At 47.9% G+C, this 26184-nt stretch overlaps 1 protein-coding gene across 1 annotated transcript; it reads left to right on the top strand.

Moving 5' to 3' along the window:
- Positions 1 to 24594, top strand: VWA2 (von Willebrand factor A domain containing 2). Its single transcript, XM_009908233.2, has 13 exons — positions 1 to 52; positions 701 to 775; positions 3545 to 3678; positions 5587 to 5696; positions 10823 to 11017; positions 11830 to 11960; positions 13112 to 13244; positions 14948 to 15003; positions 16086 to 16193; positions 18185 to 18766; positions 19378 to 19929; positions 22814 to 22936; positions 24461 to 24594. The coding sequence occupies exons 1-13, from the start codon at positions 4 to 6 to the stop codon at positions 24592 to 24594; spliced, it is 2382 nt and encodes a 793-aa protein (XP_009906535.2). The 5' UTR covers positions 1 to 3.
- Positions 24595 to 26184: the final 1590 nt, after the last annotated feature.

Below are 26184 nucleotides of genomic sequence, written 5' to 3'. Positions count from 1 at the left end.
ACCATGAGCCTCTTGTCCTTTGAGTCTCTCTGCACATTGCTGCTTTCCCAAGGTAGGTTTCAAGTTGTCATTTTGCACCAGTGGTGTCTGTGCAGTGATGCTTTTCCATCTCCAGCTAGAGTCCTTCGTTCCCAGGAATCACAACTGAACTGGGGGCTCTGAAATACATTTTCAAGGAGAAGGGGAGAAAATAATGCCTGGTGAAATACCTTCTTAAGAATCCCAACACATGTGGCTGATTTGTATGTGAAATGTCTGACTGGTACTGGAAAACTGATACTGTTATGATACTAAAACTAGTTGATATCTCCAGTGCTTAGGACTGTAAATTTTGGAGCTGGAGCCTGGCCTAGCTCTTGTTCTTGCACTGCTACCCAGCATATGGTGAGCAGAGGGGCTGTCCTGTGCACTGGAGTCATTTGTCATGCTCTCTGTGTCCCTCTTAGAAGGAATTTCCTCCCATAGATACACCTCTCTGCTCTGTCACCAAATGATTTCTTACAAGTGTGAAATCTACCTAACAAAAGAGCATTTTTGCTACTATAGATGAAAGCCTGCATGCATTTTTTTATATCTATGTGTATATATAGATATTTATATATATGTATATAAATATACATATGTGTATATATCTGTGTGTATATATATATATTTAAAAGCAGTTTCTGGTGTTGATGGGATTATCTGTTTGGTCCCACAGTTTTGCTGGTGTTGGGTATGCAAGAAATTCATGCTGACCAGGAAATGGTTGACAAGATCTCAGCTGCTGGCCAGTGTAAGTTTGGTTTTTAAACCAAGTCATCTACTTTCTGAATGCCTTCCCTCTGTTTGGTTTGGTTTGGGTTTTTTGGGGGGTTTGTTGGTCAGAACAAGAGGACACAGTCTCAAGCTGCACCAGGGGAGGTTTAGGCTGGATGGTAGGAAGAAATTCTTCACAGAGAGAGTGATTTGCCATTGGAATGTGCTGCCCAGGGAGGTGGTGGAGTCACCATCACTGGAAGTGTTTAAAAAGACCCTGGATGAGGCACTTAGTGCCATGGTTTAGTTGATTAGATGGTGTTGGGTGATAGGTTGGACTCAATGGTCTCAAAGGTCTTTTCCAACCTGGTTAACTCTGTTCTGTTCTATACTATTCTGTACTGTTTGGTTGGTTGGGTTTTCATTTGGTTGGGTTTGTTTGTTTGTTTTGTTTATTATTTTTGTCTTTTGTTTTGTTTTGTTTATTATTTTTGTCTATTGTCCTCAATTCAATCCATAAAGTCCCCAGCAATGTTCTGGCAAGCATAGGCCTGTGGCTCCTTCTACCCTAGCCCAGCTTTTCCCTCATTGGCATTTGCTCTCCAGAGACCTACTCCTTCTTTCCCAAATTGACTATCTGCCAACCACTTGAGTGTTTCTGTCAGCTCCTTCAGAGCCTGTTTCAAGCAATCCTGATTTAAGGAGCCACATTTAATTACAGACTTGATTTGTGATCAGCCCTCTCATGTGGCTGATGTGTTCAGGCTGTAAAGCCACCATGCAGTCAACAGGGACAGCTGGGCTCTGGCTGGCCAGCAGACCATGTTCCCCTACAGCTCCTTTGGTGTATCACAGTATCACCAAGGCTGGAAGAGACCTCAAAGATCATCGAGTCCAACCTGTCACCACAGACCTCATGACTAGACCATGGCACCAAGTGCCACATCCAGTCCCCTCTTGAACACCTCCAGGGATGGTGACTCACTACAGACTGTATCACAGAATCAACCAAATTGGAAGGGAGCTCCAAGATCCTGTGTTCTCCTGCTAGCCATCCTTTTATTTTGTCTGATAAATTACAGTTTTTCCTGTGCCAGGCATGCTCTCTGCCCCCATCTCATAGCACCATGTGTTCATCTGAGACTTTCCTTCCTGATGTTCTGTATTTGGACATTTCTCCCCAAGGGCCCTTTGGTGGGCTGCAGACATCCTGCTTACCAGTCTGCTTCAGAGAGCTGCATTACTCTCTGCAACTACCTGAAAGGTGGTTGTAGCCAGGAAGGGGTTGGTCTCTTCTCTCTAGCAACCAGCACCAGAACAAGGGGACACAGTCTCAAGCTGTGCCAGGGGATGTTTAGGCTCGAGGTGAGGAGAAAGTTCTTCACTGAGCGAGTCATTCGTCATTGGAATGTGCTGCCCAGGGAGGTGGTGGAGTCACCGTCCCTGGAGGTGTTCAAGAGGGGATTGGACGTGGCACTTGGTGCCATGGTCTAGTCATGAGGTCTGTGGTGACAGGTTGGACTCGGTGATCTCTGAGGTCACTTCCAACCTTGGTGATACTGTGATTGCTGCTCCCCAGTGCTCATGCTGCTCACCTCTAGAGCAACCTGAAGATTGTTTCTGCTTGCTGAGCCCATAGTGGGATTGGAGACAGAGCAGTTTCCTCTGTGCACACTTAGGCAAATAGCCACGGTCAGTGGCTGTGGGCAAGCACCCAGTCTATTGCATCTCCACATTCAGATCAGCTGTGAGGGCTGGGCTGACAAACTGGGATGGCTGTGGCAGAGAGGCTGTGCTCCAGCTTGTCCCCAGCACAGTGCTCCAGGGCAAGGCTGGTTGCCCAGTGACCTAGAAGGGAATGTTTTACAACCTTCCATCCCTCATAATGTGGTATCAAAAACCCCTAATTATAAATACAGGGTTTTGCTAGCAGGACTGATCTGGGGGGGCGGGGGAAAAAGTAATGATAATAAAAATGATGATAATGGGGACAGAGAAAAAGCACAGCTCAAAAGGGCTCTTGAAAGGTTGGTGTTCTTGCTGCCCATATTGAGCTTCTGGACTCAATTTGATTCTGGTAAATGCTGTAGAGGTTATTTCTTTCATTTGTGGGTTTGGGGTCTTTTTGTTACTAGTGAAATTATGAGTTTCCATTGCAGTGTAAGAGCCTCAGGAGCTTGTATGTGGGAGTAGTCATGTTCACAGGATCACAGGGGTGAGACAAGGACACATCTCTGAAGATGGGATAAAAGGCAGAGTCTCTGTGTGTGTGTGTGAAAAGTGTTTTGTGTCAGTGCCTCAGAGCTGTGCAGAGAGCTTGTGTTTAGAGAAATAAGAGCGTGTTCTGAAAAGCATGCCACAGGAGAAGCACATCTGGCTCCATGAGACTCTGTACACTCTGCAAACGCCTTCTGGATATCGTGTGCATGCCTTGGGCTGGGAGAGGCTGCAGGACCCACCAGACCCACCCACCTCTCCCCACTGCTCACTCCTCTGTCCTCACCCTGAGAGCAGCTCTCCCTAACATCAATGACGTTGCTGCATTGACTCATTGGATTTGCCGCTCCCCTGCCTTCACTGAGCTGCTGAAGCCAGGCTGGGGACCTGAAACCTAAGGTGAAAGTCTTGCAGAGTGTGAGGGCTGAACTGGCCCTGCTTCAGGCCAGCCCAGGGATGCGTGGGGGCTTTGGGTTGTGAGCACCAGGCTGTCCCAGTCTGTCCATGCTAAGCCCATTTGTCTGGGCTGGTTGCTTCCAGAGAGTGAGGCTTTATCAGCAGTTTCACATTGTGTATCTTTTTCTCCCAGTGATGCAGTGCTCTGCTTCCTTAGATGTCCTTTTCCTCTTGGATGGCTCCTACAGCATTGGCAAAGGAAGCTTTGAAAGGTCTAAGCACTTTGCAGGCAAGCTCTGTGATGCCTTCAACATCCATCCAGACAGGGTGAGTGTGAGGAATGTCTCATTTTAGTTTCAAGCAGCCTGGCAGTGTATGGAAATGCAGTGACAACATGCTGAGTGAAACTGCAAAATTCAACCTAGCAGCTGCCATGGGGTCAGATTTTTCAGAAAGGTGCAGTAGAGGTTTGTGAGGCAGTAGGGTTGGAGGACACTTCTGTCTCTACAGATTTTAAGCATTTTTGTCCTGAGAACAGACAATAAACTTTCAGGTTAAGGATTATGAGTTGGGATTATGGTTTTTTAACTGATCTTTATTTTGGTGTAGATGTTCACAGGTTAAAATAGCTGTATCTTTTTATTCTTTTTCCCTGGAAAGTCGTGGAATTAGTCTCTGGGAAGTTAATCACCTTTCTATACAGAGGTAAATGATACAGTCTGCTTGTTCTGCTCTTCTAGGAGGGCTCCGTGCCAAAGTAAGCCAAAAGAGCAGAAGGGAAAGAGTTCATTGCAAGGCACCAGATGTACACTGAGGTGTCTGGGGACCTGTGTACTGCTGTAGGTCTCTGAGATGTCACCAGAATCCCCAGGTGCTAGTGGTGCAGTGTGTGCTTAATGCTGGTGCTCACCAGAGGGAAGAGTATAGGACTGGCCAGCTGGGACAAGCAGCTGGTCTTTACAGATGCCTGGTACAAAGCACACCAAGATCAACGGGCAGCTGTGGCTGTGTGTCCTGGTTTGAGTGTTCACTGCTGACTCTAACTGGGACACTATGCCAAGTTCTTTCTCATCCACTCCTGTTCTGGACCTGGGCTCAAATCAACAACCCACCAAATCTGCAAAGATTAGATGCTCCGATTCCACTGCCTAGGTCTACATGGAAGGTGGCTCCCAGATGCAAGTCTTTACTTCAGGCAATTTACTATGTGCCATAAAAAAGGAATGTCTGTTTAACCTGAGCCACCTAGCATCCATCCAAGCCTCACACATGGGTGGTGACTCCTCCTCAGCATTGCCAGGCTGTGGAAAGCTTCCTATGCTGTCTGGCTGTAAGCTGAGATCTGAAAGGTAAAAGATGTCCTAGATGAGAAAACGTTGGAGGGAAGTGGTGATTTCAACTTCTAAAGGGCCCTGCAACATTTAGTATTTGCAGATTTGGTGGGTTGGTACTTTTAGATCCCTAGATCCTTCCTCTAGTCCTTCTGTTAGTCCTCACACAGACTGGACTGAAAATCAGTAACTTTTTCACCTTCAAAGCTGTCACATTCCATAAAATCTCTTGTAAGGCTTCAGTGAAATATTCTGGATGTATTGCCCAGTACAGACAATTTAATATGTTTGTATTTTCAGGCATTTTCAACCACAGAAGGGAAGTTGAAAGAAAGTAGTGGAAAAATAATTACTTTGTGCTGCCTACTGTGCTAAGTGCTAGAAGGGGCTGCTTTTGGAATGGGCTGCCCAGGGAGGTGGTGGAGTCACCATCCCTGGAGGTGTTCAAGAGGGGACTGGATGTGGCACTTGGTGCCATGGTTTAGTAGTCATGAGGTCTTGGGTGACAGGTTGGACTTGATGATCTTTGAGGTCTCTTCCAACCTTGATTCTATGAAAGGTTGCCTGCAGTGTATAGCTGGCTTGGTACAAAGGTGTTATTTATAAACTTACTGTTCTTGAGGCTACTAGCTGCTCTGAATGGATAAATATAGATCTTGAGCTGCCTGTAACTGCAGCAGGGGCTCCCATTGTTTGCAGATGAACTGTTATGCCTTGTTTGTAGTCTGGTTTGTAGCTGGTGTTGACGTTCTTCTCTGAAGTGCATTTAGAGTGCCAGTGGCTCAGGGTGGAAAACACAAGTTTGTCTTGATACAGTTTAGTCTTCCCAAATCTGTGAGCTGCTCAAAAGAGTAAAAACTCTAACAGACACCTTTCATACATAATCTTTAACCTTTTCTTTTAGGTCCGTGTGGGAATGATACAGTTTAGCTCAACTCCCCACCTTGAATTCCCCCTGGATTCTTATCTGACCAAACAAGATCTGAAAGAGAGAATCAAGAGGGTGGTGTTCAGGTCAGTTTGTTTTACAGCTCTTCTCTTTCTGGGCTTTGAATGGTCCCTGACATCCCTGAGGTCCAGACATCTCCACCTCTGCTATGCACAGACCAGCTCAGTGCCTCGAAGGAGGACTGCTCTGTTCCATAATCCACAGTCTGTTAAAACCATGCAGCCTGGTCTGTCTTCATCAGTGAAACTTCACAGGGAAGAATGTTTATGGTGTCCCACTATAACATGGCAAACAGCAAAGAGTTTTCCATGACCCTCCCAGCAGGCTTTTCTGTCTGTTTGTGCCAGGTGGTGGGTTCCATGTTTCTAGGGAAGGGTGAGTGTGGCATTCCCACGTGGCTGAGCAAGGGCAGGACAGTGTGCATCTTCTTTTGTTTGCCCTACAAGGTGATGATCAATTGCTGGTCCCTAGTACTCTCTGCATGTGTGCCTGCTGAATTCAAGAGGATCAGATTTTCAGCTGAAAACCTTTTTATGTTCCTGAATGTTAAGACTTGGATGCTTTCCCATGACCTCAGGAAGTGGAGCCAGAAGCCCAAAGAAGCACCGTCCTTAGAGCTGCTTAAAGTCCCAAGTTTTTCATCTCTGAGAAATACATTTGAATCTACAAAGCATCTGACAGCCACCTCAAAATAACACTCATTTTGGTGATAGATTAGGTACTGCTGTGGCCTGTGGGTATTGCTCTTTCTTTAGCATTAGGGCTAAAGGGTAGCTCAGCGCTTCTCGTGGATGTCTGCTGCCCTCAGCATGATGTGCATACTGCAAGCAAATGTGATCTGATCACTTCTGACTTTTTCAAGCAAGGTCAGTTGGCTGGATTGTGTTGTACTGATTCTGGGTAAGTTTATCAAATCAAGAAAACCTCTTGTGTAGTGTCACAGGAGGAACTTACCCCAGTACAAGACACACTACTCCTCTCTGGCTGTTGCTTGTAAGTCTGAGAGCAGAGAAAGTGAAGCAGTGTTTGATGTCTGGCACTGAAATTCCTTGATGACAGCATATGGATGCTGACAGATCAAACAGAAATAATAACATTGTGCTTGGCCATTTCATCTAGTTCAAATGAAAAGCTGACATTTCAAAGTAGATAAAATAGGGATGGATTCCAGTTGGCTTCCAAAAAAACCCCAAAAAGGGGTATTTGATGTCTTGGTTGAGAGGTTTCTTGATGTGCTTCAGATGAACCTTTGGCCAGCAAGGCGTTTCCTGCCTTCAGCCCTGTGCTCCAAGCCCGGAACTGGGAATACTTGAAAGGAGGCAGCACCAGACTGAAGTGAAGCTTCTGTGATTTACTGGGAGACTGCTGGTCTCTGTGAATGCTGTCCAATTAGCTTTTCAATTCATTAGCCAACTGCAGCCAAATTCAGTGGTGATCTCAGAAGCTAAATTTCTTACCACTTTCTTTCCTAGAAGTCCATGGCTGGTTAGAGGAGAGACTCTTTCTTAGTGCTGTTCCTGAGGAAAGGCAGCAGGTGAGGTCTTAGTGCTGTTCCTGAGGAAAGGCAGCAGGTGAGGTCCAAATCTCCTTCAGCTTCAGAAAATCCTTATTGGAGTGCTTCCTTAAGCACACTTCTGCTGCATCAAAACCATCTCCAAATGGAAATTGATAAGAAGCTGAATTTAATGAGCTTTGGTGCAGAGGCTCTTCATTAACTTTTTCTAATCCTCAGGGCTCACATGGAAGCAGCTTACTGAATTCATCAAGATCCTAGTCATCAGGCTGACTAGGCACACTGTATTTTCCCTCATGCACAGCACTTTTCACTGAAGCATGTGACAGCTACTGACATCTGGTCAGGAAACAGCAGTTTTGGACATGCTAGGAACATGCAGTCTTTGAGTATGCTTTGAAATAATGGAGTGCAAACGAGGCAGTACCTGAAGAAAGAAGTTCAAAGCAAAAGGGTTTGACAGGTACTGAATTAAGAGGGTTTTGGTGAAAATAGAGGGCAGACAGAAAAGAATGAAGCTGGGCACAATGAAATGCTTTCCTGCATTAAGCAATTCAGGTGTGTTGTTCAGAAAGCAAAGGGGATGTCTTTGTGTCAACACAGCTGGAGGAGAACGTGATGCCCCCTTGCTTGCTCTGGAGGGAAGTAAAAGCAGGCCTAAAAGGCATTCATAGGAAGTGATTTATAGCACAGCTTGGACAGAATTTGAAGACTGGTCTAAATGTCTCTTCTGACCTAGTGGCTTAATTACCAACAGGTCTGGAGCATGTTCCCAGGGAGCTGGGATCTCTCCAGTATCAAGTATCCAGTTGGGCATGGCATATTACAGACCTTTCATGGTGTGCAGATGGAGAACTACCAAGAGAGGAGGAGGGAGACTCATGTTTGTGCAGGATTTACCTCTTTGAGATAAGCAAATATTTAGGTCTCCAATATGTTGCCCAGATGGAGACCTACCAAGAAAGGATAGAGGGAGACTCATGTTTATGTAGGATTTACCTCTTTGAGATAAGCAAGTGTTTAACTCTCCACAACCAGAAGAGATAATGTATTGTAGGCAGGGATCAAAGTGCAGGCTGTCCTCAGTCTTTATGGGAGACAAAAGGCTTTTGCTTATTGTGTTGTGTTGCAGCAGGACCTTAGCCTGGTGATGACTGAGCAGGGAATGCAGGAGGCTGATGTGAAGCTTTAGTTGGTTGCATCAGGTGTCTTGTAGCAGGGGCTGGTGTGCCTGGGTAGCCTAATTCCCTGAGTGTGGGAGGCAGGTGAGGGGTTGGGGCAGCCAGGGCTGATTTCACCCAGTCACCTTGGGATCCAGCTGCACAAGCCACCAACCTGCAAGGCAGAGGTGAGACCATCTCCTGCCTCTTCTCCAAGCTCTCTGTTAGGTTACCCATGCCCTCAAGTGTTTGGTTCACTGTAATCATGCCTACCTCAGCCTGACAGAATAATTTTGTATGTAATTGTGATGGTATTTCATGATAAATAGAATATGGAGCCCAGTTCTGAGTGGCCCTCTCTAGTAGTCATTTAAAGGTAAATCCTGAGAACAGAGGAGGAGAGGCCCTGCCCCACAGAGCTTACTAGCAAGAAATAACAGCTGGAGTACATGTGCAGCCCATAAAAACAACCACATCTTGTCCTGCCCCTCCTGGACCTCTGTGCATATTTAGCACTCCTCTTTTCATCCCCTTCTGCTTCATTTCCAGCACCCTCTGCAATGAGCAGCTCCTTCCCAGTTCTCATCCATTACCAAAGAGACCCTAGCTCTGTGCAGACACTGGTCATACCCTTGCCTGCCTGCAGTTAGCATCTCTCCCCTTGGGTGCACTCTGCTGCCAGAGGGACTTCTTTTTTCCCTCCCTGGGGCTCTGTGCTGATGTGCAGCATGGCTTTCAAACAGATAGCTCCAGTGTCTACAGGCTCAGCAGGGCAGTCAGGCTTGTGGGTTGAGGAGGCTCCCAGTGGTCAGCAAATCTTACTCTTTAATCACAAGAATCACAAGAAATGAGTCTTGGGATGCCTACAGCATCTTTCACTAAAGCTGTTCTTGGGCAAGCTGTGGCTTTATTTTTCTATTAATATTGCATTCAAGGTTGCTTTTCCTTGGGAGTTATTGCACAGCTGCAAGGCTTGATGTCTGCTATTCCCTAATGCTTGGCAGCAGCTCATTTTATCTGCTGATTTATGTCCCTGTTGGCATGTGTCACTGCTGGAACGTGCCCCCTTTGGCACCTGAGTACTGGGGTGGATTTAGTACTTTGCTACTGAGAAGACTGCTGAATATTGAACTAATTGATTTCTACCTCATGAACATTAACTTCACCAGGGCAGAATTTATGGGCTTGCACCACCAGAAACTGCTTTTGTGTGGCCAGGCAAGAGGCAGTAGATGGTTTTGTGGGGAAATCCCCAGGACAAGCAGTTAAATCTGCCTCTGTCATCTTTGGTCCAAGATGACACTTAGTTTTCATTTCTTCAGTGGTCAGTTTATGCACCCCTTCATCCTGCTCCCCACTTCTGTTCAGGACCATCCCATCAGCTCTTCAGAGCAGCTGGATATGTGCAGGTTTTCAGATGGGATCATCTGATGCTTTACAAATCTGCCCTTCATCTGGTATCTCATTCCTCTGTAAGCAAAGGCTGGCTGGGCTGTATTGATCCCGCTCTTTGAGTTGCATATGTTGGAATACATTTTTCACAGGAGAGAACCCCAGGCAAGCTCTGTGATAGCCCAGCCCACAAGGCTCCCTGCCAGGACTTGAGGACACTACTGCAGTGCAGGCAGCATGAGGAGTAAGGCAGCTTTGGTATTTAAGGAACAAGTTATGCAGAATTACACAGAGTCAGCCAGGTTGGAAGAGGCCTCCAAGATCACCAAGTCCAACTGATCACCCAACCCTCACTAATCCCATAACTGTGTCCCTAACTAAGGGGACACAGTCTCAAGCTGTGCCAGGGGAAGTTTAGGTTTGATCTTAGAAAGAAGCTCTTCACAGAAAGAAAGATTGCCCATTGGAATGGGCTGGCCAGGGAGGTGGTGGAGTCTCTGTCCCTGGAGGTGTTCAAGAGGAGACTGGACGTGGCACTTGGTGCCATGGTCTAGTCGTGAGGTCTGTCGAGACAGGTTGGACTTGATGATCCTTGGGGTCTCTTCCAACCTTAGTTATACTGTGATACTGTAATCAGCTAGACCATGGCACTAAATGCCTCATCCAGTCTCTTCTTAAACACCTCCAGTGATGGTGACTCCACCACCTCTCTGGGCAGCACATTCCAATGGTCAGTCTGTCTTTCTGGGAAGAGTTTCTTCCTAACATCCAGCCTAAACCTGCCCTGGTGCAGCTTGTTGAAACTGGAAAAAGAAGTACTCAAATATCTGAGAGTTTTAATTCCTGATCCAATTGCAGAAACGCTCTGCTGCGTGTTAGAAGCCTTCTGGAGAGCACTCTGGGATGGAGAAGAGGTAGGTAAGGATGGGTAGGTCAGACCTATGGATAAGAAGATGACAAGAATGACAGGATTAGATGTCTCTGTGGAGGTGGTGTGTGGCAGCAGGCAGAAACAGGCTGAATTCCCCATTACCAAATGATAGACATTTAAACATCAAATGCTGAATTCAGTAGCAGAAAAGCTTTTGAGTTTTGCTCTCCTGATTTTGCTTCTTTTTCTTCCTAGAGGTGGGAGCACAGAGACAGGTCGGGCTCTGAAGTATGTTCTCCACAAGGGATTCCCTGGTGGCCGAAACTCAAGTGTCCCCCAGGTCCTGATCATCATTTCTGATGGGAAGTCCCAGGACAGTACAGCAATGCCTGCAATGCAAGTGAAGGAGAGACACATCATGGTTTTTGCAGTGGGAATTAAGTTTCCAAGGTAGGAAACTTTCCACAGAGTATGAAATGGAGATCCAGCTACTTCACATGGCAAGCCCTAGTGAGGGAGAGATGGTCTTGTGCTAAGTAAGAATTTTGGGAAGAGAAAATAGAATAGAATAGAATAGACCAGGTTGGATGAGAACTTCAAGATCATCGTATCCAACCTATTATCCAACACCCCCTAATCAACTAAACCATGGCACCAAGCACCTCATTCAGTCTCTTCCTAAACACCTCCAGCGATGGTGACCCAGGCAACCAGCACCGGAACAAGAGGACACAGTCTCAGGCTGCACCAGGGGAGGTTTAGGCTGGATGTTAGGAAGCAGCTCTTCATAGAAAGAGAGATTGGCCATTGGAATGTGCTGCCCAGGGAGGTGGTGGAGTTACCATCACTAGAGGTGTTTAAAAAGAGGCTGGATGGGGTGCTTGGTGCTGTGGTTTAGTTGATTAGATGGTGTTGGATGATAGGTTGGACTCGATGATCTCAGAGGTCTCTTCCAACCTGGTCTGGTCTGGTCTATTCTATTCTATTTCATATTTTGGATTGTAGTTGTGCTTGTAAATGCAGCTTCATTTGCTTTCCAACTGAGCTGCTCTGGCAGTTTCACGTTGGGGGGAATTTCAACCCACCACACTCTTCCACTGAGTAGAGCTATATGCTACTGCCTGAGACTAAACACACCGCAACCTTGAAAGCTGTTTGAAGGGTGTCATGGTTTTGCACCAGCTGTTTGCTGCACAGGATTTGTTTTGGTAATGGATTCTTTGGAGATGACTAAGTGGTTGAACCCTCTTCTTGCTTGGCAGGTGGGAGGAGCTGTATGTGCTGGCTAGCGAGCCTGCTGAGCGGCACGTCCTCTTTGCTGGAGATGCCAATGATGCTGCCAACGGCCTATACAGCACCCTCACTGGTTCTGTCTGCAGCACCACTGCTCCAGGTAACCACTGTCTCCTGGCTCCACCTTCATGCCCATGCTTTGAGCTTGGACCCTGTCACTGAGTGAGAAAAATGAGGCAGCATCAGGAAGTGCACAGGGGAATTAGCAGGTGTTGCACTTAAAAACGAACTACTTGTGTTGCCCAAACTGCATGGCATGCTTGCCAGCTACCTCTCCAGGTTCCTGCAAGCTGCAGGATCCTAGATCTTTCTGGGTCTCACTTCACCTCTGGGAACAGTCCTTGCTCATGCAATGGGGGATAAAGAGACAGAAAATATAGAACTAGAGTGGTCTAGAGGTATAAGGATCACAGGATGTTAGGGCTTGGAAGGGACCTCAGGAGATCATCAAGTCCAACCCCCCTGTCAGAGTAGGACCACAGAAACTAGCACATGTCACACAGGAACACATCCAGATGGGTCTTGAAAGTCTTCAGAGAAGGAGACTCCACAGCCTCTCTGGGGAGCCTGTTCCAGTGTTCTGTGACCCTCACAGTGAAGAAGTTCCTCCTTGTGTTGAGGTGGAACCTCCAGTGCTGTAGTTTATGTCCATTGCCCCTTGTCCTATTGCAGGGTGCAACTGAGCAGAGCCTGTCCCCTGCCTCTTGACCCCCAGCCCTCAGATATTTATAAACATTGATTAAATCCCCTCTCAGTCTTCTCTTCTCCAGACTGAACAGCCCCAGGGCTCTCAGCCTCTCCTCAGAGGGCAGTGCTCCAGTCCCTCAATCATCCTGGACTCTCTCCAGCAGATCCCTGCCCCTCTTGAACTGGGGAGCCCAAAACTGGATGCAATATTCCAGATGAGGTCTCTCTATGGCAGAGCAGAGGGGGGAAAAGAAAGAAAATCAAAATACATGAATGGTGGAGGCAGGAGAATGGTTGAATAGTTGCCACTGAAACCTGAACTCAGCAATGCAAGTTTTATAGCCAAGCAAAGGAGGCTGAAGAGTGAGCACCCAGAATGTGGGGCAGTTTGGTGAGCTAGCCAACAGAAAATTTCATTTCTGCTATCTCATGGAGGCTTTTTGAAGCACTGCCTGCTCTGCTGCTGGCAGGAAACCTAACCCATTTGAGAGTCTTGCTCCACTCCCACACAAACTTCATATTTTCAGGCAATTGATCTCTGTTTGCCTTTGTTGTTTGCCACAGGCTGCAAAGTTGAATCCCACCCCTGTGAACGCAGGACCCTGGAGACAGTGAAAGAGCTGGCTGGAAACTATGTGTGTTGGAAAGGCTCAAAGCAGCCAAATGCAGTGCAGGCTTCACTCTGCCCTTTCTACAGGTAAGTCAGGCACCTGCATCTCTGAAAGTGAGTGGGGCTGGGAGTAGGTGAGGGGGTGAGGGTTGTGCCCTGAGTTGAATCTGCTGCTGGTATTCAATACCATGCTGGAGCAAAGTATTATGGGGCTTGAAGTTTGGATTGCAATGTGAGGGGCTTCCTGTTCTGGTTGCAGGTTTTGGTTTGGAGTGTTGCTGCTTTCCCCTGGGCAGGCTGCAGGTCAGGGGGTGTGGGGGTTGCTGGCTTCTGGGTTCTTTTTGCTGTGCAGTTAATTGTGCATTTCATCATCTCATTCAACTCTTTATCTCAACCCAGAGTTTTTTTGGTGTTTTTTCCCCTCCCATCTGTGTTGGGGGAGAGGGGTTTTTGAGAGTGGACTGTGTTTACCCTAAGACAGTGAGAGATGCAGCACTAAGCCTGACCATGGCTTTTTGCTGAGCTGAAGATCCCTCATAAGACTGGTGCAAATGTGATCTCTGTCTAGGCACAGACAGAGGCACTCCCTGCTCTCACCTTTGGCTGATCTGAGAAGCAGAGGGCCAGAGGAGGAACAGAAACAAAGAAGCAGAAGCTGATTAGCCCAAGAGTGCCACAAATATTGCAAATGAAATTAGGATTCATTTCCTACCTGCTGAACTGAGATGCTTTGAAGTTTACATCTCTGTGCCAGCTCTGCTGTAGAGCATTTCTAGATTGTTCCCTGTGTTGGTGATAGTTCTGGTTTTGTCTGCACAGGATTTGGTTCCTTCAGAGAAGTCCCTTTGCTTTTGCTTGGTTGCCCTGGGGGGCTTGGAAAGTACTGCCCTGAGGGGAGGCTCCAGTCACTGTTGGACAATCCCTCCCAGTCACAGCACAGCAGCACCAAACCCAGGATGCACAGAAAGAGCTGCATGAGGGAAATACCTTCTTGCTTGGGGAGAGGAGACTGGAGCTGAAAAGCCATAAATCATGTCAGGTCCTTCAAAATAATTTTGTCACTGCAGGAGAAATGCTTTAAAAATGAGCTGTGAAGGGAAAGGCAGCTTCGTACTCTCTTTGCTGATAACAAGAGCTGAGTAAAAGTGGTGGTGTACAGAAAGTGGGAGGGGGAATTGTTTTGCCTTTGAAGAGGTGCCTCATGTGTTTGTTTCATACTAGGCAGTAAGGTTAATGTTGGAAAATCACCCCAGATCTGTGCATTGCTGGCCTGCTGCATGGAATAGATTTAACCAGGTTAGAAAAGACCAAGGCCAACCCATCACCCAACACCATCTAATCAAATAGACCGTGGCACTAAATGCCTCATCCAGTCCCTTCTTAAACACCTCCAGGGATGGTGACTCCACCACCTCCCTGGGCAACACATTCCAATGGCCAATTTCTCTGTGAAGAATTTCTTCCTAACATCCAGCCTAAACCTCCTCTGGTGCAGCTTGAGACTGTGTCCTCTTGTTCTGGTGCTGGTTGCCTGGGAGAAGAGACCAACCCCCACCTGGCTACAACCTCCCTTCAGGTAGTTGTAGAGAGCAATAAGGTCTCCCCTGAGCCTCCTCTTCTCCGGGCTAAGCAACCCCAGCTCCCTCAGCCTCTCCTCATAGGGTCTGTTTCAAAGGGAAAACTGTTGTTTCAAAGGGAAAATTGTTTCACTGAAAGCACTGCAAGGACCAACCTTAAAGATACCTATCCATTTTTTAAATCCATGAGAGATTTTGTTCTTCCTCTTTCAGGTGGAAGAAAGTCTTGATAAAACACCCATCGAGGTGCTTCCGGACCGTATGTCCAGGTAGGACTTAGCCTTTTTTAAACATCTATTTGCAAAGCAGGGAAGGTAGTGACTTTTTCCCCAGTTGAGGCATTGTGACTGCTAGAAAGAAGTTGATAATACAATCCAGGTTGGTTTTGTGTTGTGGCTGTTTATGACCAGAGATCTTTTGGATTGAAATATCTCCTCCTCATTTGAGGAGTCAGTTTATTGTCACCTGCTCTTCTTCCTGAGGCAGAGGCTTACACAGCTTCCTAGTACCTGCCAGCAGCCACTGCTCTCCAGTTGGAGAGCATGCAGTGAGATGCCTTCACTCATTCACTTGGTACCATGAACATCAGCAGCAGAGAACCTTGCTGATTAGCAACATATTTTTGCAGCTGTGGAAACATCTATGGTCCTTCATTTATGCCCTTAGCCCCATGATTTTGCTGGTTCACATGAGAGTGGCTTTATTTTCTTGGTCAGTACAACATTGTGCAGAGGGCAGGCCAGACTCTGAATCCAAGCAGAATACAGAATTAACCAGGTTGGAAAAGACCTTTGAGATCATCAAGTCCAACTTACCACCCAACACCATCCAATCAACTGAATCACTAAGTGCCTCATCCAGCCTCTTCCTAATCACTTCCAGTGATGGTGACTCCACCACCTCCCTGGGCAGCACATTCCAATGGCCAATCTCTCTTTCTGGGAAGAATTTCTTCCTGACATCCAGCCTAAACCTCCCCTGCTGCAGCTTGAGATCCCTTCATTGCTCTGATCCCTTCATTGCTGGTGTAAATCTGGCAGAGCTGCTTCACATCAAGAGAGACAAGATCTAGTCTCTTACAGCAGCCTTTAGCAAATCTGTATTTACATGAACATAACTTCCCTGAGGAAATGATGTGAAGCCACAGTCTGGTTTGCTCTCTTCACTGCTGCCTGTTGGAGAGCCATCCCAAAATGACACTGCCCTGGAGGTGAGGATGCACATGGCCTTGCAACAAGAGGGGCACAGGCGTGACCCTTTTCCACCAGTGGCAATGCTCACACTGGTACAGAATGGGAAGGGGCAGGCATCCTGCTGACTCCCTGTCTTTCCTTTCCCTTCTCCCATTTAGACCCTTGTGATTCCCAGCCATGTCAGAATGGAGGCACATGTGTCCCAGAGGGACTGGACAAATACCACTGCCTCTGCCTGGTGGGGTATGGAGGAGACGTCCACTGCGGTAGGTGTGAGCCTGCACTCCTCCTCCTTCTCTGTTGGCCTTGTCCAGCCTGTGCAGTGCCTGTTGCATGGCCAGAGGGACAACTGGGCTTGGGCTGCAGCCTTTGGGTTTTCTCTGGGAGACAGGCTGAGTTTTTTTTGTCATGCTGGCTGTGATTGTGTGAGGCTCAGTGGCTCGGTCTTGCTGCTCAGAAAGTTTGTGGATGCAGAGGGCACCAATACCGTCCGTCTCACCCTGGTATGCCTGCCTTTAGTTCTCAATGCAGGCACACTGTGAGCAGGAGAACAGAGAAACTGGGAGAGATGTAGGTATGCCTGTTGGTCCCCTCTCTGCACACACAGAATCATAGAACTGTTAGGGTTGGAAGGGACCTCACACAAGATCGGGTTGCACCTGTGCCCAGGAGGGACTCCTCCTGATCTTGGGGGTTCTATGTAAGAAACCAAGGAAGGTCCTAATCTTCAAAAAAGGCTTTGTACTTCCTTCCCCCAGAGTGAAGACTCCCACTCTGAAGTGTCTCAGGGTGTTAGAGATGATGGTCTGGTGCTTGGACTTTCTCCAAGATACAATATACTGAAACTCAAAGTCTTTTCCCCAGAGTACTAAGGGCGTGGAGCTGTCATTTGTAGTTTGAAGTTTGCCAACCAGAAGTTCAGGCACCCCCCCCAGATTCCCACAGATATTTCTTGTTTCTGAAGGCTTGTATGGCATCCAACCAAAATCAAAGTGCACTTCTGGCACTGCTGTCCTCTAGCTCATGGCATATAGAATCATCAGGGTTGGAAGAGACCCTTAAGATCATTGAGTCCCACCATAACCCAGCTACCATGACTACTAAATTACATCCTGAAGCGCCCTATCTACGTGCTTCTCAAACACCTTCAGGGACATGGTGACTCTACCACCTCCCTGGGCAGCCTGTCCCAATGCCTTGCCACTCCTTCAGTAGGGAATTTTTTCCTTATATCCAATCTAAACCTCCCCACCACAACTTAAGCACGTTTTCTCTCATCCTATCACTAGCTACATGGGAGAAGAGACCATTGCCAGCCTCACTCCAACCTCCTTCCAGGTAGTTGTAGAGACCAATAAGATCCTCCCCTCAGCCACCTTCTCTCCAGACTAAACAACCCCAGTTCCCTTAGCTGCCCCTTGTACAGCATGTCCTCTAAACCCCTCACCAGCCTTGTTTCTCTTCTCTGGACACACTCCAGGACCTCAATGTCTTTCCTGTGCTGTGGTGCCCAGAACTGAACACAGTACTCAAGCTGTGGCCTCACCAGGGCAGAGTCTGGGGGCATGATCACTTCCCTACTCCTGCTGGACACACTGTTCTTGGTACAGGCAAGGATGCCATTGGCCTTCTTTGCCAGCTGGGCACACCCAGATATTTTTCTACCAGGATGCTTTCTAGCTACTCTTCTCCAAGCCTGTAGCATTGCTTTGGGTTGTTGTGACCAAAGTGCAGGACTTGGTCTTGGTAAACCACATCCCACTGGCCTCAGCCCATCAATTTAACCTGTCCAGATCTCTCTGCAGAGCCTTCTTACCCTTTAGCAGATCAAAAGTCCTGCTCAATTTGGTGTTGTCTGCTAACTTGCTGATGGTGCCCTCAATCCCCTCATCCAAATCATTAATAAAGATATTAACCAGACCTGGCCCCAGTACCGAGCTCTGGGGCACACTGCTTGTGACTGGCCACCAGCTGGATTTAGATCTGTTTGTCACAATGCTTTGGGCTTGGCCTTCCAGCCAGGTTCTGACCCAGAGTCTACCTGACTGTCCTGTGGGACAGTGTGTCAAAGGCTTTACTAAAGTCTAGGCAGACAACACAGCCTTTCCCTCCTCTACTGGGCAGGTCCCCTGGTCACAGATGAGGATCAGGCAAACCATTGAGGTTACTGGACACAGTGTTCCTCCGCACAACAAGGTTTCCAGCAAGCCCTAGCTGAGGTGCTCTGCATATGACAAATTGCTGTCTTCCTTTTCAGCACCAAAGCTGAGCCTCGAGTGCAGCGTGGATCTCCTTTTCCTGATGGACAGCTCAGCAGGGGTCACGCTGGAAGGATTCCTGCGCTACAAAGCATTCCTCAAGAGGTTCCTGCAAGCGGTGATGGGCCAGGACTCGACAACAAATGTGGGGGTGGCCCAGTACAGTAATGATGTCAGGATACCCATCCAAGTGGGCCAACACAAGGATGCATTCAGCCTCATGAAGAGCATTGATGGTTTGAATTTCAGTGGAGGAGGAACCCTGACAGGCAGAGCCCTGCAGTACATCGCAGAGCACGGATTTAGGAGCAGTCCAGTCTTTGCAGACAAGCAGGATAACCTCCCACGTGTCGTTGTCTTGCTCACTGACTCCAAGTCCCAGGATTCGGTGGCAGAAGTTGCTGAGAACATGAGGGAACGAGATCTCTTCCTGATTGGTGTAGGCAGCAGCTTCATGAGAGCAGAGCTGACCAAGGTGACTGGCAATCCAAAGCAGACCATCGTCTACTCAGACCCCCAGGACTTGTTCAACAGGATCCCACAGCTGCAGAGAAGAATATGCAGTGTGGGCAGTCCTGAAGGTAAGACTGTGTTGTGGGCATTGTGGAACAAGTTTGTCAATCCACTCGGAGGTCTCCTGAACTCCACTGGAGAGAAGGAAGGACAGAAGGATCAGTGCCCTTGCTTGTGTTTTTACTGGGGTTTTTTGTCATCAGGAAGGAGTACACCTGTGTGATTAGAGGGCTGGAGCTCCTCTCCTATGAGGACAGACTGAGGGAGTTAGGGCTCTTCAGTCTGGAGAAGAGAAGGCTCTGAGGAGATCTTATTGTGACCTTTCAGTATCTGAAGGGGACCTACAAGAAAGCTGGGGAGGGACTTTTTAGGGTATCAGGGAATGATAGGACTAGGGGGAATGGATAAAAAACTAGAAATGGGTAGATTCAGATTGGATGTTAGGAAGAAGTTCTTCCCCATGAGGGTGGTGAGACACTGGCACAGGTTGCCCAGGGAGGTGGTGGAAGTCTCATCCCTGGAGGTTTTGAAGGCCAGGCTGGATGTGGCTCTCAGTAATCTGATGTAGTGTGAGGTGTCCCTGCCCATGGCAGGGGGTTGGAACTGGATGATCCTTGAGGATCCAACCCTGACAATTCTGTGATTCTGAAAAATGCTGTGTTTGCACTTTTTTGCCCAGGCTGCCAGGCACAGTCTCTGGATTTGGTGTTTGCAGTGGATGCCTCGGCTGGAGTTGGCCTGGAGAATTTCCTGCGGCTGAGAGGCTTTGCCAGGAGCAGCTCTCTGCACTTCAGTGTCAACCGGGACGTCACCCAGCTTGCCCTGGTGGTCTATGGCAGCAGAGCTCACACTGTGTTTGCTTTGGACACCCACACCAGCGGCGCAGCTGTCCTCCAAGCCATCAGCCAGGGGTCTTTCCTCGGGGGCTCGGCCTCTGCTGGCGGCGCCTTGCTGCACGTCTTTGGTGACGTGATGACCGTGCGGAAAGGAGCGAGGCCTGGTGTCAGCAAGGTCGTGGTGGTGCTCACAAATGGAGGGGGCATGGAGGATGCGGCTGCCCCAGCTCAGCAGCTCAGGCACAACGGCATCTTGGTGTTTGTGGTTGCCATTGGGGATGCGCGGAGGGACGTGCTGCTGAGGGTTGCTGGGTCTCCCGACTACCTGGTCCACATCTCCTCCTATGAAGACCTGCAGCACTACCAAGACCTCATCATCGAAAGAATCTGTGAAGGTGAGAGAATGTCCCAGCCTTGGTCTTCATGCTGGTGCCCCCAGCTGTCATTACCATAGGTTTTCTGATAGTTTGCAGAGTGAGCTCAATACTGCAGATGGGAAAATGATGACATAGAGAGACCTGGAAGTTGTCCAAAGCAACCTTAGAGGAATAGGAACCAACTTTCCAATTGAGTGGGTGAGATTTGGCTTAGTGTGAATGGTTCTTTCCAGCCCTGCCAGGTCTAGGATCTACCTTCCATGAAAAAAAAGAAAAGTTTGCTTTTTTTCTGATACTGCTTTAAACCTGCAGAATTTGCTGTTTGTTACTGGACCCCTTGCAGTGTTGCTGGGTGGTGCTTGATGGGACACATTACAGAATCAACCAGGTTGGAAAAGACCTCAGAGATCATCAAGTCCAACCTACTACCCAATACCTAACACCTCATGACAACTAAAACATGGCTTCAAGTGCCACATCCATTGTAGAGCCTCCCTACCCTCATGAAGATCAACACTCACACCTCACTTGGTGTCATCTGCAAACTTACAAAGCACTTTGGGACGTGCTTTAATGGCTGTGGTAGAATTAAATCAATGGTTGGACTTGATGAGCTTAGAGATCTCTTCCAACCAAAACAGTCCTATGATTCTGTGACTCTTGTCCATCCTTACTGTCCTGCCACTGAAGTCCTCATGTGGGCTGTCAAGATTTTGTGTGTTGCACAGGATTTAATCATAATGCCAGAATTTGTGCATTTTGAAGCCCTTCATACTGTTAAACTGAGGCCTTCAGGCAACTTGTGATTAATTTTGTTTGCAGGACCAAATCCTCATCTCTAAAATGGGAGGGAAGAGGTTTCAAATATTTGTGTCACAGCTCATGTTTGTGCCAAGAAATGTGCACTTTCTTCAAAGCTTTGAGTCCTGAGGGCCAGTGCCCAGCTGGGAGAAATCTGCTTCTGCTACCAAGTTTGAAACACTCATGTGCTGAGAGTGAGTGCCCATGTTTGATAGAAGCCAGCTTTACAGAAAAGGTAGCAGCCCTGGCTTACAGACAGCCATGGGGAAAGTGCTTCTGGTTGAAATGCTGTGCCTTGACTCTCATTCAAATAGTCCAAGTTTAGCATTTAGCCCTTTGCTTTTGCTATGTTTTAACCCATTCCTAAGAACAAATCACAGAATTGTTAGGGTTAGAAGGGACCTCAAGGATCATCTAGTTCCACCCCCCCTGCCATGGGCAGGGACACCCCACACTACAGCAGGTTGCTCGCAGCCACATCCAGCCTGGCCATAAAAACCTCCAGGGATGAGGCTTCCACCACCTCCCTGGGCAACCTGTGCCAGTGTCTCACCACCCTCATGGGGAAGAACTTCTTCCTAATGTCCAATCTGTATCTACCCATTTCTAGTTTTGTTCCATCCCCCCCTTGTCCTATCACTCCCTGACACCCTACATGTCCCTCCTCAGTATGAAGAAGTATGTTGAGCCTCAGCACAGTCAAAGGTCCTCTTCACCTCTGGGCATGCTCACAGCTCTTTCAGGGTTAGAAGGCACTACAGCACAGCCCCTTTGGGGTGAGGAGCTGATCCTCTGGCAGACCCTGCAGAGGGTTTCTACCTGGAGCTTTTCAGTGTGCCTCATACTGCAGTGTTACTTTCAGCTGTGTTATTCTAGAAACAATCTACTGTACCATGAAATTAACACCAAGGATGAAGGGGGAGAGATGGCAAGGTTCAATGAGTCAGGGTAGTGACACATCATTTCCTGAGACTTGAATTGCAGCTTTCATTTCATGTGCAGGTAATCCCTGCTTGTACTAGACAGGGCTAAGGGACCAAGGGTGATGGAAAGATAAGGCCTTCATTCAGTCTTTCCCTCCCTAGTCCAAGACTCAATAACAGAATCATTGTCTGTGAAAGGACTTGGAGAAAAAAAATTATGAATCATGAGAAAAGTATTTGAGAAACAGGCCCTGCCTTTGGACACCTGGAATATTGTGTTTATCCTGAGGCTCAGCTGGAAAGGAAAAAGGAGGGGAAAAAAGAAGAAAAAGAAGAGTTAAAAAAAGGGGGGGGGGCGGGGGGAGGGAGGAAAAAAAGGGATCCAGGGTTTAGGAGGAAAAAATCTCCAAGCATTATGTGTGTGTATGTTTATATATATATATGTATATATGAACCTGATTAATGGAAATGCAAGTTCTTGGGATCATCAAAGGATAGAATCCCTGAGGTACAAGAGGTGGTAGAAGCCTCATCCCTGGAGGTTTTTAAGGCCAGGCTGGATGTGGCTCTGAGCAGCCTGATCTAGTGTGAGGTGTTTGGAACTAGATGATCCTTGAGGTCACTTCCAACCCTAACAATTCTATGATTCAAGTTGATAGTATGCTAGCATTAGTCTTGAGCTGAGACAAATGGGGATCTGGACAAAACAGCATGTTTACTCCAAACAAGGACCACCAAGTTATGCTGGAGAGCAGCTGTCATGGATATGGAGGTGCTTATGTGTTCAGTGCACAGCTCTGAAGAAGCTTCATTTTGCTTTGCAGCCTGGTGGGATGTTTTAAAGATTTATTAGTAACATTGTCCTCTGAACTGGAACATCTAGCAAAGCCCTTCCCCTTCTCTAGGTTAAGCACAGAGGAGTTTGTCAGCTGTGTCAAGACAGGGTTGTGAGCTTGCACTCTGCCATGCTAATGTGGAGTTCCAATCCCATTAGCTCCAGATGACTTTTCCTGATGTTTGGGACATAGAGTCATAGAATTGTTAGGGTTGGAAGGGACCTCAAGGATCATCCAGTTCCAACCCCCTGCCATGGGCTGCTATTTTTGCAGCTGTTAATACTCTGTAGATGTACCTGAACCTGCTGTTCTGCTTGTGTCTTGTTGTGTTTATTTTTGCAGAAGCAAAAAGCCCTGTGAACCTGTGCAAACCCAACCCCTGCATGAACCAGGGTGTATGCATCCTTGGGCCTGGGAGCTACCAGTGCCAATGCCACGGCTGGGAAGGACCCCACTGTGAGAGCAGTAAGAATCAGCAGGTGGCAGCCATGGCAGATGGCAGCCATTCTGCCCAGTCCCTTTGAAAGGATCCCACACCTCTACCTCTTCCTCTTGGGCAGCTGGCCAGGTCTTGGTGCTGATGTGGCCTCTCTCACAGGGAGAGAAGAGAGGTTTGGGCTGCTGAAGGCAGCAAAGGCTTCCAAGAAGCTGTGCCCTAGATAATACATTGACTGAGTTGGCTGTGAGGGCACCCCAGGAAGGTCTAACAATTTTGGTAATCATCTTCCACTCTCTTCTGTTCCTCTTTGCCCTGCTAGAAGAAACAAACTTTCCTTGACTCCTGGGGTGGAAAGCTCTGGTTCCCTTTTAATGAGAGGAAGCTGTCTTTGTTGGAGTGTGACACTCTGTTGCTTTCAGTGCTTTCCATGGTGCAAAAGCCTTCCCATTGCCCTCTTCCTCTTCATCAGAAGAGCAATGGCCAGGAGGAGATGAGCCTCTTTCTCCTTAGAGGTGGTCCAGTGCCCATAGTGAGAAGTTCTCAGTTAAGTGCTTTTCCCCACCTAGTATTGTGCTCTTTACCTCAGCATAGGAGTTCTGACTTCCATTCCATGGCCTCTAAGATCTGTCAGCTAAAGCCAAGTGGGTGCTTGTTGGGTTGTAATGGACTGAGTGTGGCTTTATCCCTTGGTTGCAGCATTGCAGGATGTTAGGGGTTGGAAGGGACCTCAGGAGATCATTGAGTCCAACCCCCCTGCCAGAGCAGGACCACAGAATCTAGCACATGTCACACAGGAACACATCCAGATGGGTCTTGAAAGTCTCCAGAGAAGGAGACCCCACAACCTCTCTGGGGAGCCTGTTCTAGTGCTCTGTGACCCTCACAGTGAAGAAGCTCCTCCTCATGTTGAGGTGGAATCTCCTGTGCTGTAGTTTATATCCATTGCCCCTTGTCCTATCGCAGGGTGCAACTGAGCAGAGCTGTCCCTGCCTCTTGACCCCCAGCCCTCAGATATTTATAAACATTGAGTAAATCCCCTCTCAGTCTTCTCTTCTCCAGACTGAACAGCCCCAGGGCTCTCAGCCTCTCCTCACAGGGCAGTGCTCCAGTCCCTCAATCATCCTGGTAGCCCTCCATTGCACTCTCTCCAGCAGATCCCTGTCCCTCTTGAACTGGGGAGCCCAAAACTGGATGCAATATTCCAGGTGAGGTTTCCCCAGGGCAGAGTAGAGGGGGAGGAGAACCTCCCTGGATCTGCTGGACACACTCCTTTTTAATGCACCCCAGGATCCCACTGGCCTCCTTGGCCACAAGGGCACATTGCTGTCCCATGCAGAACTTGTCCTCCAGGACTCCCAGGTCCTTCTCCAGCAGATCACCTCCTAACCTGTACTGGTGCAGTTTATTATTCCTTCCCAGGTGCAGCACTCTGCACTTACGCTCATTGAACCTCCTTAGGTTCCTCTTTGCCTAGCTCTCAGTCTGTCCATGTCTTGCTGAAAAGGTCCCTAAAGGTCTTACCCCATCTGTGTGTTTGTGTTCCACAACAGGAGTTCTGCGAGGTGATTCTCCAAGGTCCCTGCTCCCTCCTGCACGCTCCCAGGCGCAGTGGCGTTCGGGTGGCTTGCGGCGCTTCCCCAGAGCCTCACCGCACACCAAAAGACACAGGGGCCACAGACACTGACACAGATGCACTGAGTGCTCCAGTCCTCTGACTCTGCTCACAGGCATGACCCAGCAAGCCAGCCCTGTCCTTGGCAGTGATTTGGTTGCTCCAGCACAGGGACGGTGCTGAGGCCGTTGCAGTGGTGTGATGTTTAGTCCGCCCACACCACTTGGCTAGGCACAGTCAGAGAAGCGAACGAAGCTGTATTTCACAAGCAATAATGAAATGCAATCAATATATGCAAACTGCACAGTATTTACAATGTTAGACAAGGATTTACAGGAAAGAACACAATGCAGAAACCCACCCGAGGAGGATTTCACCTCGGGTTCCCCCCAGCCTCTCTTCCCCTCCCCTTTTTCCCCTCTAGCTAATTAGAGAAAAAAAGAAGAGAAAGAAAATTGTTAAGGGAATTTTTCAGTTAGGCTCAAAAGCTTTGTTAGAGGAAAAACTAATATGCTTATCTCAAAGTTTGCAGATAAGAGAATCATAGAACCAATAAGGTTGGAAAAGACCTCAGTGATCATCAAGTCCAACCTGTCACCCAACACCTCCTGACTAACTAAACCATGGCTCCAAGTGCCACATCCAATCCCTTTTTGAACACCTCCAGGGATGGTGACTCCACCACCTCCCTGAGCAGCACATTCCAATGGCCAATCTCTCTTTCTGGGATGAACTTCCTCCTCACCTCCAGCCTAAACTTCCTCTGGCACAGCTTGAGACTGTGTCCTCTTGTTCTGGTGCTGGTTGCCTGGGAAAAAAGAAAGAGTGTGGCTAGCAGGTTGAGGGAGGCTCTCATCCTCCTCCCCTTTGGTGAGACCTCATCTGGAGTGTCAGGGCCAGTTCTGGGCTCTGTGTTTCATGGAGAGGGAACTTCTAGAATGGAATAGAACAGGAATGGAATAGAACAGGAATGGAATAGAACAGGAGGTCTCCCTCTCTGTCCAGAACAGCGCCATGCAAGCAGCAAGAGACAGAGTGCCGAAGTGAGTGAGAGAAAAAGAATGTGAGAGAGATTTGCTATGGTACATCTCACATCTGACCAATGAAATTCATTTAGAATTAACCTTTGTTTTCCTTTTCTACACCCAAACATTCAGCTAGAGAATTTTGCAGCTATCCTTTCTTACAGGCACAACCTAAACTGTCACAGCCATTCACGGTTTCTGCCTCGCTCGAAGTGGACTTCCCGGTGCTCTCTTTCTTGGTTTTTTTGACTTGAAGTAAATATTTGTGTTTAAGTATTTATTATTGTTGGCATTTCCTCATCCAGGTGTGAATGCTCTGTGATGACTCTAATTATTGGTTTTTATAAAATTGTTTAAATTGTAACAGGCTTCTTGAGAGATCTTTGAGGTAGTCTGAAAAAGATCTGTGTCAGCCTGAGCAATCCTGGGGCTCCTGCTGAAGGTGGGTAACAGAGTGTGCAGGTTGTGCACTGCCAGCCAGCTGCAGGGGGGAATGGCTTGGAACAGGGAGTAAGACAAATTAAGAGGAAGAGGAGGCAGAACTCATGATCACAGGATGTTAGGGGTTGGAAGGGACCTCAGGAGATCATCAAGTCCAACCCCCCTGCCAGAGCAGGACCATAGAATCTAGCATAGG

This window comes from Dryobates pubescens, chromosome 8 (genome assembly GCF_014839835.1).
Source record: "Dryobates pubescens isolate bDryPub1 chromosome 8, bDryPub1.pri, whole genome shotgun sequence".
Lineage (NCBI taxonomy): Eukaryota > Metazoa > Chordata > Aves > Piciformes > Picidae > Dryobates > Dryobates pubescens.
The sequence above is the reverse complement of the archived record's forward strand: the minus strand, read 5'-3'. Positions and strand labels throughout refer to the sequence as shown.